General features: G+C 35.4%; 1 protein-coding gene and 1 pseudogene across 1 annotated transcript; both read right to left on the minus strand.

Annotated features, from left to right (window-relative positions):
• Positions 1 to 415: 415 nt before the first annotated feature.
• LOC110807730 (uncharacterized) lies at positions 416 to 937 on the minus strand. The gene has a single exon (XM_022032944.1). It carries the CDS (start codon positions 935 to 937, stop codon positions 416 to 418), a length of 522 nt encoding a protein of 173 aa, XP_021888636.1.
• Positions 938 to 4,059: 3,122 nt separating this feature from the next.
• On the minus strand, positions 4,060 to 16,626 carry LOC148270357 (uncharacterized; annotated as a pseudogene).
• Between the last annotated feature and the right edge of the window lie 1,681 nt (positions 16,627 to 18,307).

Consider the following 18,307-nt stretch of genomic DNA (forward strand, 5'->3'; position numbering starts at 1 on the left):
TTGAGAGGATTCAACTAGCTATTGGCAACATGAATGAGAAACTAGAGGAACAACAACGTGAGTTAAATTCCATGAGAGGGGAAGCTTCCCAAACCAATCCAGGGGCAAGAAGACTTCCAACACCACTTTTTGATGAGAATGATGTGGAGGATGAAATGCCTCCTTTGGAGTATTGTAGTGATGTGGAAACGCCTATGGAAGGTAGATTGTTGGTTTCTAGACGTGTAGTTGCAGCAGGATTCTCTCTTTTGAATCCTAAGAGCGCGCCTTTTTTAAATCAGCAACTACATGTGACTTAAGCCTTGGTCAAGGCTTGGTTGAGTGTAATCCTGACTCCCTCTTGCTGCCTTGGCTACTAGTCAAGCCCAAGGATTGGTTGTGCTTATCCTTTTAACTGAGGTGTACCTTTTATCTACTAAAATGACTCTAGCTCGAACACAGCTTCTTGTAGATTTTGGTCAGCAACATGGTCTTCTTCCAAGATCCCTAAGTTGTCAACATTTAAAACGTTACAAAGTGCATTGTTTACCTCATCATCATGGCCTAGATCGAAGTATTTTTGGTTCAAAGCATCTATGATGTCAATGTTGTACGCACAAGACAAGTTAGAAGGGTATTTCATTGCATCATATACATTAAACTTTACCACATCGCCGTCAAACTCCATGGTGAGAGTGTTGTCCTGAACGTCTATTTTTGTTTCAGCAATGTTAAGGAATGGTCTCCCCAGCAAGAGATGAAAGGATTTTGAGGATTTATCATCCTCCAGATCCCGTACATAGAAGTTAGATGTTAAAATGAGGTTATCCACTTGAACCAACACATCATTCAAGACTCCTTTGGGGTAGACAACGGATCTATCCGCCAACTGAATGATGACTCCAGTCTCCTTTAGTTGTTCGACACTCAACTTGGAATAAATGGACATGGGCATCATGTTTATGGAGGCCACAAGGTCGCACATGGCTTTTCTTAGTCCCAAGGTACCTATTTTAGATGAAATGATGAATATACCTTGGTCCTGCATTTGGGAGGCAGTTTTCTTTGTATGATGTCTGAAACATTCTCCCCCACACTTACTCTTTCATTGCTACTCAGTTTTTTATTGTTGGTGCATAGTTCTTGAAGAATTTGGCATATCTAGGTATTTGTTTGATGGCCTCAAGTGGGGGAAGGTTCACCTCAAACTTACGGAATGTTTCTAAAATCTCCTTCTCCTCATTTTCTTTTTTCATCTTGGCAAATCTTTCTAGGAAAGACGGTTTAATTACCCATGGGTTGGATTGGTCAGAATTTGTCTTTGTTGGATGGGTATTGTCATCAGTTATCGTCTCTAGAGTTTTATCCAAGGCTTCTAATTATGCTTCCTTCTGTAAGCCTCAACCAAGGCTTGTTCAGCGGTGTACTTCTTGCAATTATTTCTCACTATGTAATGTGATTGCACTGATATTTGACTATGCATTCACTTCTTTCTGTGAGGGTAATTTACCCTGGGACTTCAACTTGTTCATGGATGTTACTAGTTGATTGACTTGGGTTTCCAAATTCTGAATGTTAGTTTTAGTTTTCTGTTGGAATTGCTGAGTTTTTTGCTGGAATTGATGCATGTTAGTAGCCAAAGATTTAACTATGTCTTTAAGAGATGTAACTAACTTAAAGGGTGTTGCTTGTGGCGGCGGCGGCTTAGTTGGGTATTATTGATAGTTTTTTTGTTGTCATGGTCCAAAGCTGAAATTAGGGTGGTCTCTCCATTCGGGATTGTATGTATTGGAGAAAGGGTCCTATCTCCTTTGTAGTTAGCTTGGGAGCTCATCCACAACGTTGACTTGCTGCTAATTGTCTACTTGCAGCATGGGGCACATGTGTGCGAGGTGCCCTAAGTGCACGCAAATCCCACAAACTCTTGTTTGTTGGGAGTTTCCTGCAACCATATTTTGCACCAACATAGTTAGTTGTAAAATATGATATTCAAGAAAAAAAAATAGTTACATCATTCATCCTTCTTAGAGTGTCTTGCGTGTTACCAAACTGTTGCGAAGTGGCAGCCATGATTGCTATAAATTCTCTTGTTTGGTGGGGTGTTTTATTCACTATGGTACTGCCATTAGCTATATATCCAATATTTTTCTCTGTGGGCAGTAGTCCTTCATAAAATAATGAATGAGAGAATGTTCTAATATATCATGTTATGGGCAGTTTGCGCACATCCACTTGAACATTTTCCAATAATCATAGAGACTCTTTGAATCTGTTTGTTTTATCCCACATATTTCCCTCCTTATTCCAGCAGCACTAGAGGTAGGAAAAAATCTATTTAGAAATATTTTCACCATATCAGTTCAAGTAGTAATCAAACCGGGAGTTAAATAAAATAACCAATCTTTAACTTCATCATCCAAAAAAAAGGGAATGCTCTCAATTTTATTTGTTCTTCAGTGACTCCTTGCGGCTTCATGTTTGAGCACAAAATATGGAATTCTTTGAGGTGTTTATGTGGGTTTTCATTCTCTAAACCTTTGAACTTGGGCAACAAGTGGATCAGCCCAGATTTTAGCTCAAAAGATATGTTCATATTTAAACAAGTGATGTAAAGGGGCTGTTGGTTGGTAGCCAGTGCTGCCAACTCCATCAATATTCATTCCTTGGCCATCTGCTCTCTATAAAAAATGTGTCCTACTGACACGTTCTTCTCTTCAGCTCGATCTATTTCCTTAAGTCTTCGGTGGGTTTCTTGATTCTGGATTATAAAGAATATGTTCTCCACTATCAAACTTGATCATAAAAAGAAAAGAATCAAATCAGTTCCTACAATGCCCCAGCAATGATGCCAAAATTTAGTGGGTGTTAAATCCACCAAAAATAAAATCCTACTTAACCAATAAAACAAAATTGTAATAGTGGTAAGTAGGGTCGAATCCTTAGGGAATTGAGAACTGTTTTTCTTACTAGACCAGCGAATGAAAAGTAAACAAAGGGGCTTTTCTTAGGATTCCAGATTAATAGAAAAATATAAAATACACAACAACAATGAAGTAAAATAGTAAAGAATTCTGAAAAGCATTTTAAAGAATAAAACAGATACAAGATGGTTTTCTAGTTAAAGAAATAGCTAATTTCTAGTAATGTGATTGATCATAGATGCAGTGATTAATTGTACTAAAGTGTAGCAAACAAGTTCTAATTGTTGGAAACGTTCTGATAGCCAATCGTTCCTTAATCCTAAATCAACCAAGAAATGTTTGTTGATTGATTCTTATTTATCGAACAGTCCTGGGAACATCCTTAAGATTTAACTCATCAACAACTTTGAGGACTAGAAGGACTCGATTCTGATCATCGAACTCAACCTCGTGACATGCTCAACCAGATTGTCTTTTCTCTTAGTTTAAAAGTAATCGCCACTAGGTATCGAGGTACCTCAATCAATTACAGATTTGTGCTGCTTGGATGGTTGTATGTTGCTACGTCACACATCTAATGGGTCCTGGTTAAACGATTAACAATAGCAATAATATATGTACAAAGAAATAAACCAATACCTAAAATTTGGTAAAACCAGAATTAAATCAATTAGATCTCACAATATAAACAGGAGTTTTGTTAGATTTGTTAAGTGGAAAAAAGAAAGTTATCAGCCACTCACAGTGGGCTCAACATAAAAAAGGTTCTGAATATTGAAGAGACGAAAAAAAGAAGGCAGAAAACTTTCAGAAGTTACAGAGTGCGGCACCAGGAAGAAGATCCCCTCGTTTTATGTTGGCCACTTCCTTTTATAGCTAAAAGAATTAGGGTTTCCTTTTAGATTTCTTCTAATGATTTTGACACATAGCTTACTTTCGAAAATCATCTTCCCCTTGATTTTTAGATGCCAATCCTGGTTGTGGCGAGATTCTCTCTTTTGAATCTCAAGAGTGCACCTTTTTCAAATTAGTAGCTGCACGCGGCTTAAGCCTTGGGCAAGGCTTGGTCGAGTGTAATCTTGGCTCCCTCATGTTGCCTTGGCTACTAGCCCGTGCCCAAGGGTTGGTTGGGCTTATCCACTTTGCTGAGGCATAAGCCTTAAGCGAGGTTTACTTGGGCATATCCGATTTGTGATCTTGTCGATGCCTTAGCCTTGCCCAAGGCTTGAGTGTGTGAGCCAAAGTTTACTGCCACTACAAGGTCTAAGCCTTGCCGAAGGCTTAAACTGTGGAAGATAGTTGTTCTATAATTCTTACTCATTTTACGCCATTCTTCAAGATTTTGGGCTCTATCTCCTGTCCTGTGTCAAAATGGACAAAATAGCTTAAATTAGATATTAAGTAATTCAATTAAGCACTTAAAAGTGGATGACGACGATGTTGTTTTTGCACACTATCAAGAGCATCATAGCCATCTATCCTGATCCTGCCATTTGCTGTCCACACGACCAAAAGGTCGTCTCGATTGGTCGATTTCGACACCTCACTTGGTGAAGTGTCAAAATTTTCAGAATTTCTATTTTGGCCCTTTTTGTAATTACTTGACATTTTAGTCCCTTTAATTTGCAGAAAGCCCCTAAATTTCTAAATTTCATCATTTAAGTCCCTAAACCCCTATTTTACTATTTTTAAGATTTAAATTTAATTTAAAAATTTTTCCTCAGGTATTTTATCGAACAATATCAAAATTTAGCCCAATTTTTAATGAAATTAATTCCTGTTTTGCTCAAATAAAAAAAATTGAAATGAAATGCGAAAACAAAATAAAATAAAACAAATTAAGAGGAATTTTGCATAATTTATTAATTTGAACATAGGATTCGGACATGAGTTTTACACTTTTATTAGTTATAAGTCTAAAATTACTTGTGAAAATAGTCAAAAGTTACCATGTATAAGTGCCTTTAGTTTCCCCTCAATTAATACAGATTATTATGTTTTCAACTTCTCCGAAATTGATTTCTCTCTCTATTGTTGGCTTCTCCAAATCTTCTTCATTTTGGGCATGATTTTCATTTAATTCATTTACAAATTATTTGTAAACTTGGTTGGGGGGGGGGGGGGGGGGGGAGGATGGTAAGATGAGATGAGGTGGGGCAAGGTGGGTTATACTTGTTTTATTCATAGTGGGTTCAAATTTTTATTATTTAAATCTAAGAAGCATTGTGTAACAACCAAGATTTTTGTAAGTAAATATACTTGTTACTTTTCATTCTTTCACTAGTGTAAGTAATAAAATTCTTACATTTTCATCTTAATTCTCCTTTCCTTAATAGATTCTACCACAACTCAGCTATAAAGTATTTTGTAGTATTTTAAAATTTTTCTAGGTACTTAAGATTCTATACAGTTAGATATCGTCTTAAAGTTTGGAAAATCATATTTACAAAAACAAGTATTCCTTCATCCTTTATTTCCTTTTTAAGAGTTTTCACTGTCCCATGGTTCCTTGGTTCAGTCTTGCTTCCCCTGCTCTGGAAATGATAAAAGAGGAATGAGCCACCATATGCTCAGAAAGAACAATTTACAACTCCAATATGAATAACGAAGATAATACACTGATTTGACTCTTAACCTTTATTCCAACTTAATAAACTTGCACATGAATTTGGCTCCAATATCCATCCAATTGTCACTTCGATCTACCAACTACTCACTTCCTTCACATGTAATTCACATTTATTCATGTTCATCCATAATTACACAACTAAATTTCTTGCATATAATATAAATCCATTCTCAATCTCGATGACATAATATATAATCATATTAATTACACATAATCACAAATTTAGCATCCTTGCTCATGTATATATTCATAATGCAGTAAATTCATACTATCCACCAAGCATAACCGATACATATTGCACGTAAATTTTTTTTTTTCACATGATATCAATAAATCACAATCACGAAAAAAAATGATAATCACTCCTGTTAACATGGACTGAGTCATAATTACACATTCACAAGTCATAGTTACTGTCATAGTTACTGTTATAATCACAGTCATAGTTTCAGTCACAATTACAATTATAGTTACAGTCATAATCACAGTCATAGTTACAAAACAATAAACAGTCCATGAGATAGAGTTCATAATCATTCCTCCTAATCCAGGATTGCACATTTGTTTATACCTCACTGATAGAAACTTAATTGCCCACCTTAGATATTTCCCAATATGATATATTTTATTAATTTTATTTTCTTATGTATATTTTATATATTTTTGTTTTCTTTTGGTCGTCTTGTATAATCACCTTCTCTTGGTTTTCAAGCGCGTCCTATTTTGCCTATTTCTAAAATCGTAATTTATTTGTTTAACCATCACTAAATTCATCAACTCTCAAATTACCTCATTATCAAAAATTCACCCAATAATTTATATCTTCACATTTAGATCCACGATATTTAAATCATTATATATTTATAGTTTGACCTTGCTAATTTACCTTCATCGGGCAACTCAAATGATTTCTTACAACGAAATTTCCTATTATCCTCGAATACTCATACTCCTCATACCACCACATAAATATTTATGCATGCCCATTACATTTAATTTTTAAGATTATTTATTGTTAACCCCATTATACTCATCTACTTATAGTTTTAACTAAATGTCTCTCATAAATTTACTAAATTAGTTTCTCTAAGCCTTTAGCCCAATAACTTTATTTTATTCACCTAGCCCATTACCATGTACTTATCAAATAGGTGAGCAATCTATTTTATTGGCTCTTGGACCCAAATATTAACTCTTATCTACTTTACTTGATTCTGGGCTAGAAACTTAAATATAACAATCTATTTTGTTAAAATCTTAGTACCTCCTATTTATACCTATTTTATTTTGTTTGAAGTTATATGGACCTTTAAATTAATTTTTGTCTTCCTTTCCATCCTTTATTGCCCAGATCCTTCTCTCCCAACCCACTTAGAAGAGCTTGGCCCACTAGTGCTTAAACTTTTCTTATACCTTTCCCAAAGGGCCCACCTAGTTGAATTTCCTCTTTTCCCTTTCCTCTTTTTTTTTTTACTTAAATTTCTCTTTGACTGCCTAAGTTCAACCCACCAGTCTAGGTCACCCTTCCCGATACTCTCCTGGGCTTGGTCCACCTGCAACTTACCTTATTTTATTCTCTATTTTTGTATATATCTTCAATTCATCAATTTATTTCCTCCCCAATTTCGCTCACTAAAACTGGATTCTCTTTTAAGGTCTTCTCTATAGGCTTGGACCACTATTATTTAGATCAAGCTCCATTCACCTTATAAATACACATGTTATTTAATTTAACTTTTTTTGAATATTTAGCCCACCAGAGGCTTATTCCTATTCCAAGCCCATTCCAATTGGGCTCGCCCACTCAAGGTTTATATCATTCTCTTTCTTCTTTATTTTATTATAATTATAATCTTTTTTTTTTGTACTACGCCGAAATAGAAACCTGAACCCATACTTAGCCTATCTCTGTTTGGGCTTGGTATAATAAACTCAACCCAACTCTTTTGCTTTATATATAGATATACAATTATTTTTTTTATTTTTTATCCCACTAAACCCATTAGAGGCTTATTGGGCTCGATCTTAGGCCTAGGTTACCGAAGCTTTGGGTCTAGGTCAAACAAATTACCAAACTGACCCACTGACTTGACTCAAACCCATAGTCTTTTACCTTCCAACACCTTAGACACTTGAAACCTGAAACCGCCACCCCATTTCATCATATCTCAAGTTGTTCTCAATCATATCATCAATAGATAATGCATTTCTCAAATTTTCACTATCCTACTCTAAACTACCCATGAAATGAATATATCTAAACATAATATTACATTTTATATTCAAACAAGAAATCAAATCACTATATTTTGTTAGATATGGGGGTTTAGAGTAAAAATAACTCTTACCCTTCCTCGGATCTCAAATGGTGTGATTGGGTTATAGTAAGAACGTTTCTTCTTCACCTATAGTTGTATACATTAACACAAACACGCCATTATTATCTGACATTCGATCTAGAATGTCGAGGCCATTCTAATTTCATATTTACAAAATAAAGGATATTTACCGATCAAAGTACCTTTAGATCAACATCAAAGCACCAGTGGGTGGAGAATCATGCAACTCTTCTTGTAATATCCCAGATACTTGATAGGGTATAAGGGTGCCTGATAACAGAAACAATTACAAGTACAAATAATAGAATATATATATGTAGCAAAAAATATAATCCCTTACAATAAAATGGATTTAATATTTTACGACCAAGGCCAAGAAAAATGGCCATCAAATATATACATAAGAGTTATAAAGGGTCACTTCCTTAATTACAAAATAATTGCTCATTAGGGTGCAGACAAAATAAGTACTCGTAATCAACTAATCTAAGAGGGGATCCAGACAAGCTTCAAGGGGCAACACTACGAGCGAATCATCACTTCCATTATCTAGAGGGGTAATGGATTGGGGTGAGTTCCATATAACTCAGTAAGAGAAATAATATTTAAACCACACTATTAACATTTAAAAAGTGAGTAACTTGATAATAAACATCCTTACCCAATGAGTGACTTACCTTGGAGATCTGTCGCGGTGTGCTTAATTTTTAATTTGAAGAGAAACCTTTATCTTTCTTAAGAAAACCATTTAAGCCTTGACAGACAAATCATGTTTTTAGATTGAAACTAGTCGAACCAACTATGAGCTTAACAAGATCAAGATATAAATAGAAAATAACATGTCATACCAATTTATTGTGATGCATCAACAACTATCCTAGACATGTTATCAGATGGTTTTGTTTACGTCTTTTATTGATCATCACGTGAAACTGTTCTGATATATATCTATTGAGGGCAAACGGGATCCCTAACAACCACTGTGAATGACAATCATATTCATTTCCTTCCATTTCATTTTCATATGGGGTAGGTAAACTATGAACACAACTGTACTTCGCCACTATGGCCCCTGCATATAAGGTAAACTATGACCACAGTTGTGCTTCACCATTGTAGCCCCTACATATTGCATCGTGAATTCACTCCTATCAGAGGGAATGCCAACCTCATTCATAGGGTACTAGGGGCACATGACAACTCTTTCTAAGGAACTCGACAAAATAGCCTCGTAACTTCGGGAGAAGGGGTGCCTCCTCACAAAGGGGGTTGCAATGACTAGTTTCACCAACATTTTCATACTAACATTGAGAAGGAGATAGAAACCCCTCAGAGATAACAATCAAATGGATTTTCCTTTCTTTTTTCGTCCTTACATGTATCATTCATAACAGTCACAATTTTAGGACCAAATGGGGGTTTCACCATAGTCTTGGCACAAGGCCCATCATACCCGAATTTGACCATCAAGTCATATTCTTGAGCCAAGGCCCAATAGTATGACCCTCTCCACCATTATCAAAGGAAAGGTAAAGGGTCAATCTGCACATACATTTAAGTCATCATATTGTAAATCAATCATGCATATTATCACATGCTTCATATTTCAAGTAAAATATCAATCAATCTCATGTATTAAGATCATTCAAATTAATTTATCGAGAAAATGCACTTATAGCATAAGAGAAAATACTTAATAGATCCCTTCCTAAAACCTTGAGAGTAACTTGACCTTTTGGAGGAGAAGGGGAAATGTACTTGTGTCTAGAACTCCTTTGAAGATTTATACTTTCTTTCTTCTTCTCTTTCTCTCTCTAAGTTCTTTAAAAAGTGGAAGAAGGGAGAAGAAATGGATGTGGGGAAGAAATGAGGAGACAAAGACTCCTTAAATAGGCTTGTGAGGTGTTCTGGATGCTCGCCATGTGGCAACCATCCAAGGTGGACACGTGGCGGGTGGGTGGAAGAAAGCTGTTGGCGAATGGGAGAAGACCACGTCAGGGGTGTCCATGAACTGATAAGGCACAGGGCATGCATGCACAAGACGCAAGAGCAAACACTTGCATACATGCCAGAGTGCACAATGCACAAACGTGCGTGCATAGTGTCCCGCACAGGTGCCGGCTGATAGTGTCGGCTAATAGTGTGTAAAAATGACATCCTTATTGCCAAATTTTGAGCTATCAAACTCAATGAAATACTATTAAATCCAAACTATTTTCTACATTTTATTGCAAGATAGGAGATAAAGATGAGATACGAAAAAAAAACATGAAAAGAAAAAGAGTTCGTGAAACTAGTTGTCAGAGAAGGAACAAACCTCGGGCAAGACTTGGATCTAGCAGATAGCAATAGGTTTTGTTCCCAAACAAAAAGAATCGAGCAAAGCTAAAACAGTATGTAAGTTCACAGGCCCTGTGCATAACCGAAATAAGCCTTGCCCAAGGCTTGTGTCGTGCACAGCAACCAACTTGAAGAAAAAGGTGCACTTTTTGAATATGAAAAAGATTTTATTCCAGTCAAGATCTGAGGACTGAAAATCAAGGGAAGATTATTTTAAAAAGTTAAAGATGAGCCAAAATCATTAAAATGATCCTAATCAAAGAAAAAAGAGAAACTCTAGCTTTTTTAGGTTATAAAAATCGGGGTTGCTAAGATGAAAAAGGATCTCTCTTCCATTCGCTGCTTCTCATAGCACCATCCACTGTCGCAGCATCTTCCCTTTATCTTCCCTCTTTTCTTTATTCTTAATAAACTCATTTCCACCATGAGTGATTGATTTGCTTTCTTTTCCTAGTTGACAAATTTAACAAACTCAGTGACATATTGTTAGATCAAATTGAGTAATCTAAGTTTTGTTTGAATCTTTGTATTTATTTACTTTCTACACCTATATATTTTGTTATTTTTTAATAGATTTGAATAGAGCCTGTCAAATGCAAGGTGGAACAACAAGTAGCTAGCCGAACCACTCAAATCTGTTATTATTTGAGCAGTTCTAGCACATAGTGGCGATCAGTGTTGCACTGAAAAGGTAAGTAATCTGGTTGACTAGTTCACGCGGATGAATCCGAAAAATTGATTCAAGTTCTTCTAACTCTCAAGGTCGTTAGCCCAGTCAATAGCTCAAGCTTTGAAGACCGGCCCTCGCCCCAATACTAGATGATGTTTCCCAGTGCATCCCACCTCCAAGTCAAGTAACCAAGGGAATTAATTTATCCCTTCATTATCTTTTTTATTTCATTACTCATTCTTTGTATCATATTGGGGACAATGTATAGTTTAAATGTGGGAGGCATCTGAATCTTAGGTAGGTATTTTTTCTTTTTAGTCTCATTTTAGGTATTTAGACCTTGCCTAATTTTTGCCACACCACACATACACCACCAAAAAAATTTTGCTCCAATCTTCACAACTATCTCAATTATTTTTAAACAACTCAAATGGGATATTTCAAAAATTGAATTGCAGTTATAACCATCTCCTAAGAATTGCAGCTTGTTTTTCATCTTTTCACACCTTGAAAAATTACATTTGATCGTGTATTTGAAGTATGACTTGTTTGGGGATTGCCCATTCAAAATTAATTTTCTCTTATTTTTGAGTGAACATCAATATTTAAAACGAACTCTATTACAACTTGATGCGGAACCCTAAGACCCTTACTTGAACCTTAGAACTCTTCAATCGGTTTAGAACAGAATTTAGATCACAAGTAAAAAAAGGAATCAAACTTGTTCAATCACCTAAATGGTAGAAGTTAAAGAGAAACCAAGAAAGATAAATGATATCCCTTGAACCCAATCCAAACAAGCACCAAGAACAATTGAAATAGGAAATCAAAATTGAAATATAAGTGATAACAATTGTATTCCAAATCAACACCTTGTGCATAATAAAGTGAAAAGAAAGCTAAAATGCTCTTAACTCAATTCTGAAATGTTTGATTACAACTCTTGATGTCCACAAAGAAGAGTTCTTTTGGTATTTATAGCCAAAGAAATCAATGATAAGTTACAAAACAATAACTACAATTGTAACTCCCACAATAACTAAGTTAATTATGTGATAATTACGATTGTAACTCCAACAATAACTAGACTAATTATAGGCATGTAATTGTTATGTAACTCCTTGTAACTCCAATCTTCTTAACCAACACCACTAATTGTTTGTGGCACCATATAGTTATGGGCTCATTCTTGTTATAACACTAAGACAAGACTTAAGCCCAAAATGAGTTACACTTGATTATATGAGCTTAATTAACTCAAATTAAAATAAAACAATTCAAAATACTTAAAACAACTCAACTAATCCAGCTCATACACAAGGTTATTCACCCATTACCAATAAGACTCAAACGAGCCCAAATTATCCTAAATTATTTAAACCTAATTAAAGTTACGAATTTGGGTTGTTCAAAAAGCTCATATTTGAACTTTCCACAATTGGCCAACCCATCATCCACATTTTTTTGAGTGAAAACTTTGAGCAACTCTTTAAGCTTCTTTGCCTTTAATCTTGTTACTGGTCTGCTGAAACTTTCCAAGTTTGGAACTATATTTGTGTTTACATCATTTGAAATTTGCTCCAAGTCACCTTCTGATGCTCTTTGAGTATTTTGAGTGTTTTTAGCCTTGTTTGCATCATTCCCCCTCCCCTCAAAAGGATTCGTCCTCGAATCAATTCTTGCATCAATTTCAAAAGGGGATAAATCAGATATGTTAAATGTAGTCGAAACACTATACTCACCTGGTAGGACCACTTTGTAGGCATTTTCATTGATTTTGGCTATGATTTAAAATGGAACATCCCCACGAGCATCCAACTTAGATTTCTGTTTTGATGGAAATCGTTCCTTACGCATATGTTCCCACACCCAATCTCCGGGTTCAAATGAAATCTTGCGCCTTCCTTTATTGACATGGGATGCTACTTGTTTCTTTTTCTTTTCAATGTTCTGCCTTGCTTTTTCATGAATTGCTTTAACCATTTTTACTTTTTATGTCCATCCAAATTAGAAATATCACTTATAGGAATAGGCAACAAATCAAGTGGAGTTAAGGGATAAAAACCATACACAATTTCAAAAGGAGAAAACCCAGTAGAAGAATGTATACTCCGATTATAAGCAAATTCAACAAATGGTAGCATATCTTCCCAAGTTTTAACATTCCTTCCAATTAAAGCACGTAATAATGTACCAAGTGTTCTATTTACTACTTCAGTTTGACCATCCGTTTGTGGATGTGAAGTAGTATAAAATAAAAATTTGGTCCCAAGTTCGGACCACAAAACCCGCCAAAAGTGGCTTAAAAACTTAGTATCCCGATCGGACACAATGGCTTTAGGAATGCCATGCATTCTAACAACTTCGCGGAAAAACAAATCCGCTATGTGTGTGGCATCATATGTTTTGTGATATGGTATAAAGTGTGCCATTTTGGAAAAACGATCAACAACAACAAAGAGTCTCGGCCTTTTCTAGTCCTAGGCAAACCCAACAAAAAGTCCATAGAAATATCAATCCAAGGATGTGTAGGAATGGGTAATGGCATATATAATCTATGTGGTTGAACTCTGACTTAGCTTACCTACATGAGATGCACTGCGCGCAAATTTTCTCAACATGTTTGCGCATATTAAGCTAAAAGAAATGTTCATGTAAAATGCTCAAAGTTTTGCCAATCCTAAAATGTCCCATTAAACCACCACTATGTGCTTCACGAACAAGCAAATCTCTAATAGAACTATTAGGGCACACATAATTTTCCCTTTTTAAATAGAAAACCATCATGTCTATAAAAGTCTTGAAATACCTCATGTTCACAAGCCACATAAACATTTGAAAAATCACTATCATGCACATACAATTCTTTGAAATGCTCAAATTCCAACAATTTTGTAGAAATAGTAGAGATAAGACTGTACCTTCTTGAAAGCGCATCAGCTATCACATTTTCTTTTTCTTGCTTATATTGGATCACATATGGGAAGGACTCTATGAATTCTACCCATTTTGCATGTCGTTTATTAAGCTTGCCTTGCCCTTTCAAATGCTTTAAAGATTCATGATCGGTGTGAATCACAAATTCTTTTGGTAACAAATAATGTTGTCATGTCTCTAATGCTCTTACCAAAGCATAAAACTCTTTGTCATAGGTGGAATAATTCAATTGTGCACCATTGAACTTCTCACTGAAGTAAGCAATGGGTCTTTTATCCTACATAAGAACAGTACCTATCCCAAGCCCAGAGACATCACATTCAATTTCAAAAGTTGAATCAAAATTAGGCAATCTTAATAAAGGCGCATTACATAACTTTTCTTTCAGTAAGGAAAACGCATGTTCTTGTTTATTTCCCCAAACAAACCCCTTATCTTTTTTCATGATTTCAGTTAAAGGGGCAGCAACGACACTAGAATCTTTTACAAATCTCTTATAGAAACTTGTCCAACCATGAAAACTACACACCTCACTTACACTTTTATGTGTCGGCCACTCTTGAATAGTCTTTACCTTTTCACTATCTACCTCGATTCCTTTTGCACTCACGACATATCCTAAGAAAATGATGGGATCGATGCAAAATGTACATTTCTTCATTTTAGCATATAGTTGAAATTTGCGCAATGTGTCAAACACTTGCCTCAAATGCATGACATGCTCATCAATAGATTTGCTCACAAGAATGTCATCGAAGTAGACATCCACAAACTTTCCAATAAATTCACATAAAACATGGTTCATTAAACGCATGAAAGTACTTGGCATAACCAACCACTCATATAACCTTTGTTTTGTTTTAAAAGCAGTTTTCCATTCATCTCCTGGTTTCATTCTTATTTGGTGATAACCACTTTTAAGATCAATTTTAGAAAATACACAAGCACCATGCAACTCATCTAACATATCATCAAGTCGAGGTATTGGGTGTCGATATTTTACTGTTATTTTGTTGACGGCTCTGCAATCAACACACATACGCCAACTACCATCTTTTTTGGGTACTAATAAGACGGGCACTGCGCATGGACTTAAACTTTCTCGAATGTGCCCCTTTTGTAAGAGCTCCTCCACTTGCCTTTGAAGCTCTTTGGTCTCCTCAGGATTGTTCCTATAGGCTGGCCTATTTGGTATGGCATCCCCGAGAATGAAGTCAATTTAATACTCAATCCCTCTCAAAGGTGGTAAACCTTGAGGTAGATCATCGGGAAAAAACATCGCTAAGTTCCTGCAAAACTTCAACCACAACACTTGGCAAAGAAGGGTCAAGTTCGTTAGTTAAGAAAGAAGCTTCCTTGTACATGAGTACAATAATTGGCTTGTTAAAAAATAAAGCTTTCCTCACATCTCTCATTTTAGCATAAAAGCTCATTTTCTTTCCCTCATTCTTTTTTATGGTCGAATGCATCTCTCTTTCTTTTTTCTTTTGATCTTCATTTTTCCACTATAATTTTCTCTCACTCTCTTTCCTTTTCTCTTTTTCTTTTTCTTTTCTTTTTATCTCGGTCTCTCTTTATGCGAATTCATCATGGGACTTTTCAAGTTGCATTTGGTCTTCAAAAACTTGTTTACGAGTTAAAGGAAGAAGAGTATACTTTTTGCCCTCTTTTCCTACCATGTACCTATTGAGATACCCATCATGCATCACTCTCCTATCCCATTGCCATGGTCTACCCAGCAAAATATGACTAGCTTGCATAGGTACTACATCACATATCACTTCATCACTATACTTCCCAATAGTAAAAGGCACCCTCACTTGCTTATTAACTCTCACCTCCCCACTATTGTTAAGCCATTGCAGCTTATAAGGTTTAGGATGTTTTGTAGTTTCCAAACCCAGTTTATCAAAAAATAAGGTACTAGCCACATTTACACAACTACCCCCATCAATAATCATGCTACACAATTTTCCATTCACTAGACATCTAGAATGAAAAATGTTCTCTCTTTATAACTTAACCCCCTCATCATCATTCCTTACTTGCATATTCAAAGCACGTCTAGAAACCAACAATCTACCTTCCATAGGCGTTTCCCCATCACTACAATCCTCCACATCATTCTCATCATCCATTTCAACACCATCACCACGCATCACCATTACCCTTTTATTTGGGCATTGAGATGCAATATGACCAAAACCCAAGCATCTAAAACACTTGATATCTCTATTCCTAGGAGTTTGGGAGTTAGAAATACCTTTATTTTTATTATCATTAGCATCTTTAGGCTTGGTTTTGTCATCTCTTTTGAACTAGACAGCCTTGTTATCTCCCCTCCAATTCGGTCTCCAATTGGAATTTTCGGCCGAATAAGTGTTGGCTTGCCTTGTGTTCCCCTTTCTCTTTAATTGTCTTTCAATCTTTATAGTCATGTGAACCATATCATCAATCTCCACATAATGTTGAAGCTCTACAATGTTGGCTATGTCTTTGTTAAGGCCATTTAAGAACCTTGCCATAGTAGCTTCCCTATCCTCTTCAATATTAGCCCTTTTCATGGCTATCTCCATCTCTTTGTAGTAGTCTTCTACACTCTTGTTCCCTTGTATAAGACCTTACAATTTTTGATATAAGTCCCTATAGTAGTGAGTAGGAACAAAGTGCCTTCTCATGATAGCCTTCATTTCGGCCCAAGTGGAAATAGATCTCTCTTTTTATCCTTTTACTTGTGATGAGTTGATCCCACCACACAATGGCATACTCTCCAAACTCTAAGGCCGCAAGCTTTATCTTTTTCTCCTCCATATAATTGTGGCACTTAAAAATAAGCTCCACCTTGCGCTCCCATTCAAGATAAGCATTCAGATCATTCTTGCCTAGAAATGATGGGATTTTCATTTTGATGCTCCCAATGTTTTTATCAAGATCGTTTCGACCCGTACCATAATTTCGACCTTCATTGACCAAAGTAGCTTGGTAATCAAATTCTTCCTCCAGTTCCTCATCAAAAGGTGGTGTTGGAAGTCTTCTTGTCCCTGGATTAGTTTGGGAAGCTTCCCCTCTCATGGAATTTAACTCACGTTGTTGTTTCTCTAGTTTCTCATTCATGTTGCCAATAGCTAGTTGAATCCTCTCAAATTGTTGTTGCATTGCTTTGAGGATGAATTCTTGATCTTTTGATGTTCTTTCACTCCCTTGTGGCTCTATCTTCAAATCTGAAATTTTAATGACAAAAAAAATAGATTGCAACGTCACAAATCACTCCCTCACGTGTTTACTCTCATAGTATGGGCACTCGTGTTTCACTCAATTTTGGCTTTTGCCCTCTTTTGAGCTCACATTCTCTTGCTTTTTAACACTCAAGCAATGTTTTATAACTTTATACAAAATGGCCAATTCAAACAACAATTAATTATTACTATGTACTCAATTTTAATTAGAGATAACAAAGAATTCCTAAAGAAACAAGATACACGAATTCAACTCTAAAAGTAAAATAGAACAATCTAAATAATGAAGAGCACACACTTGATATAGAAATAAGTGTATGATGATTTTTATGTTAATTAGGCAACAACTAATCAATATTATTACCTCAAGATGTAATAAGAAGTAAATGAGCAGAAATATTAAATGAAAACTAAAGATTTAAAAAAAAATGGTGAATATGGAATTTAATGCACGAAACTTGTAATTCTCTAATAGAACCACAAATTATCACCCAAAATACTCAAATTAAGTAAAACAAACAGTTTTGGATGAAAACAAACTCAATTGAGGTGAGTTGTTTCCAAACAGCCCAAAAAATTACACAAACAATTTCAACCAAACTAACAGCCTTGAAACGAGTTTCTCTTTTAAATTTTAAATGTATTTGAATGTTATATGAGATAAATAAAAGGGAAATAACAGCAGCTGTATCAATTACACAAGGTAGAATATGTGGAAATGTGTTTTGCAAAATTAAGCAAATTAGGCTAATCTGATTTTTTTTTGTTTCTTTTTTTTGTAAGAAGTAATAAAAATAAAGACAACAAAATAAGGATAGACTAATTTACTTGGTGAACCAATGCTTTAATACCAAATGATGCGGAACCCCAAGACTCTTGCTTGAACCTTAAAACTCTTCAATCGGTTTAGAACGGAATTAAGATCGCAAGTAAAAAAAGGAATCAAATTTGTTCAATCACCCAAATAGTAGAAGTTAAAGAGAACTCAAGAAAGATAAATGATATCCCTTGAACCCAATCCAAATAAGTACCAAGAACAATTGAAATAGGAAATCAAAATTGAAATACAAGTAATAACAATTGTATTCCAAATCAACACCTTGTGCATAAAGTGAAAAGAAAGCCAAAACGCTATCAACTCAATTCTGAAATGTTTGATTACAACTCTTGATGTCCACAAAGAAGAGTTCCTTTAGTATTTATAGCCAAAGAAATCAATGATAAGTTACAATATAATAACTACAATTGTAACTCCC

Source organism: Carica papaya, chromosome 1 (assembly GCF_054855325.1).
Source record: "Carica papaya isolate Zhongbai chromosome 1, ASM5485532v1, whole genome shotgun sequence".
In the NCBI taxonomy this organism is placed as follows: Eukaryota; Viridiplantae; Streptophyta; class Magnoliopsida; order Brassicales; family Caricaceae; genus Carica; species Carica papaya.

Coding starts and splice junctions, on each gene's coding strand:
- LOC110807730 (XM_022032944.1), bottom strand. CDS start 937: ATGATGCCCATGTCCATTTATTCCAAGTTGAGTGTCGAACAACTAAAG.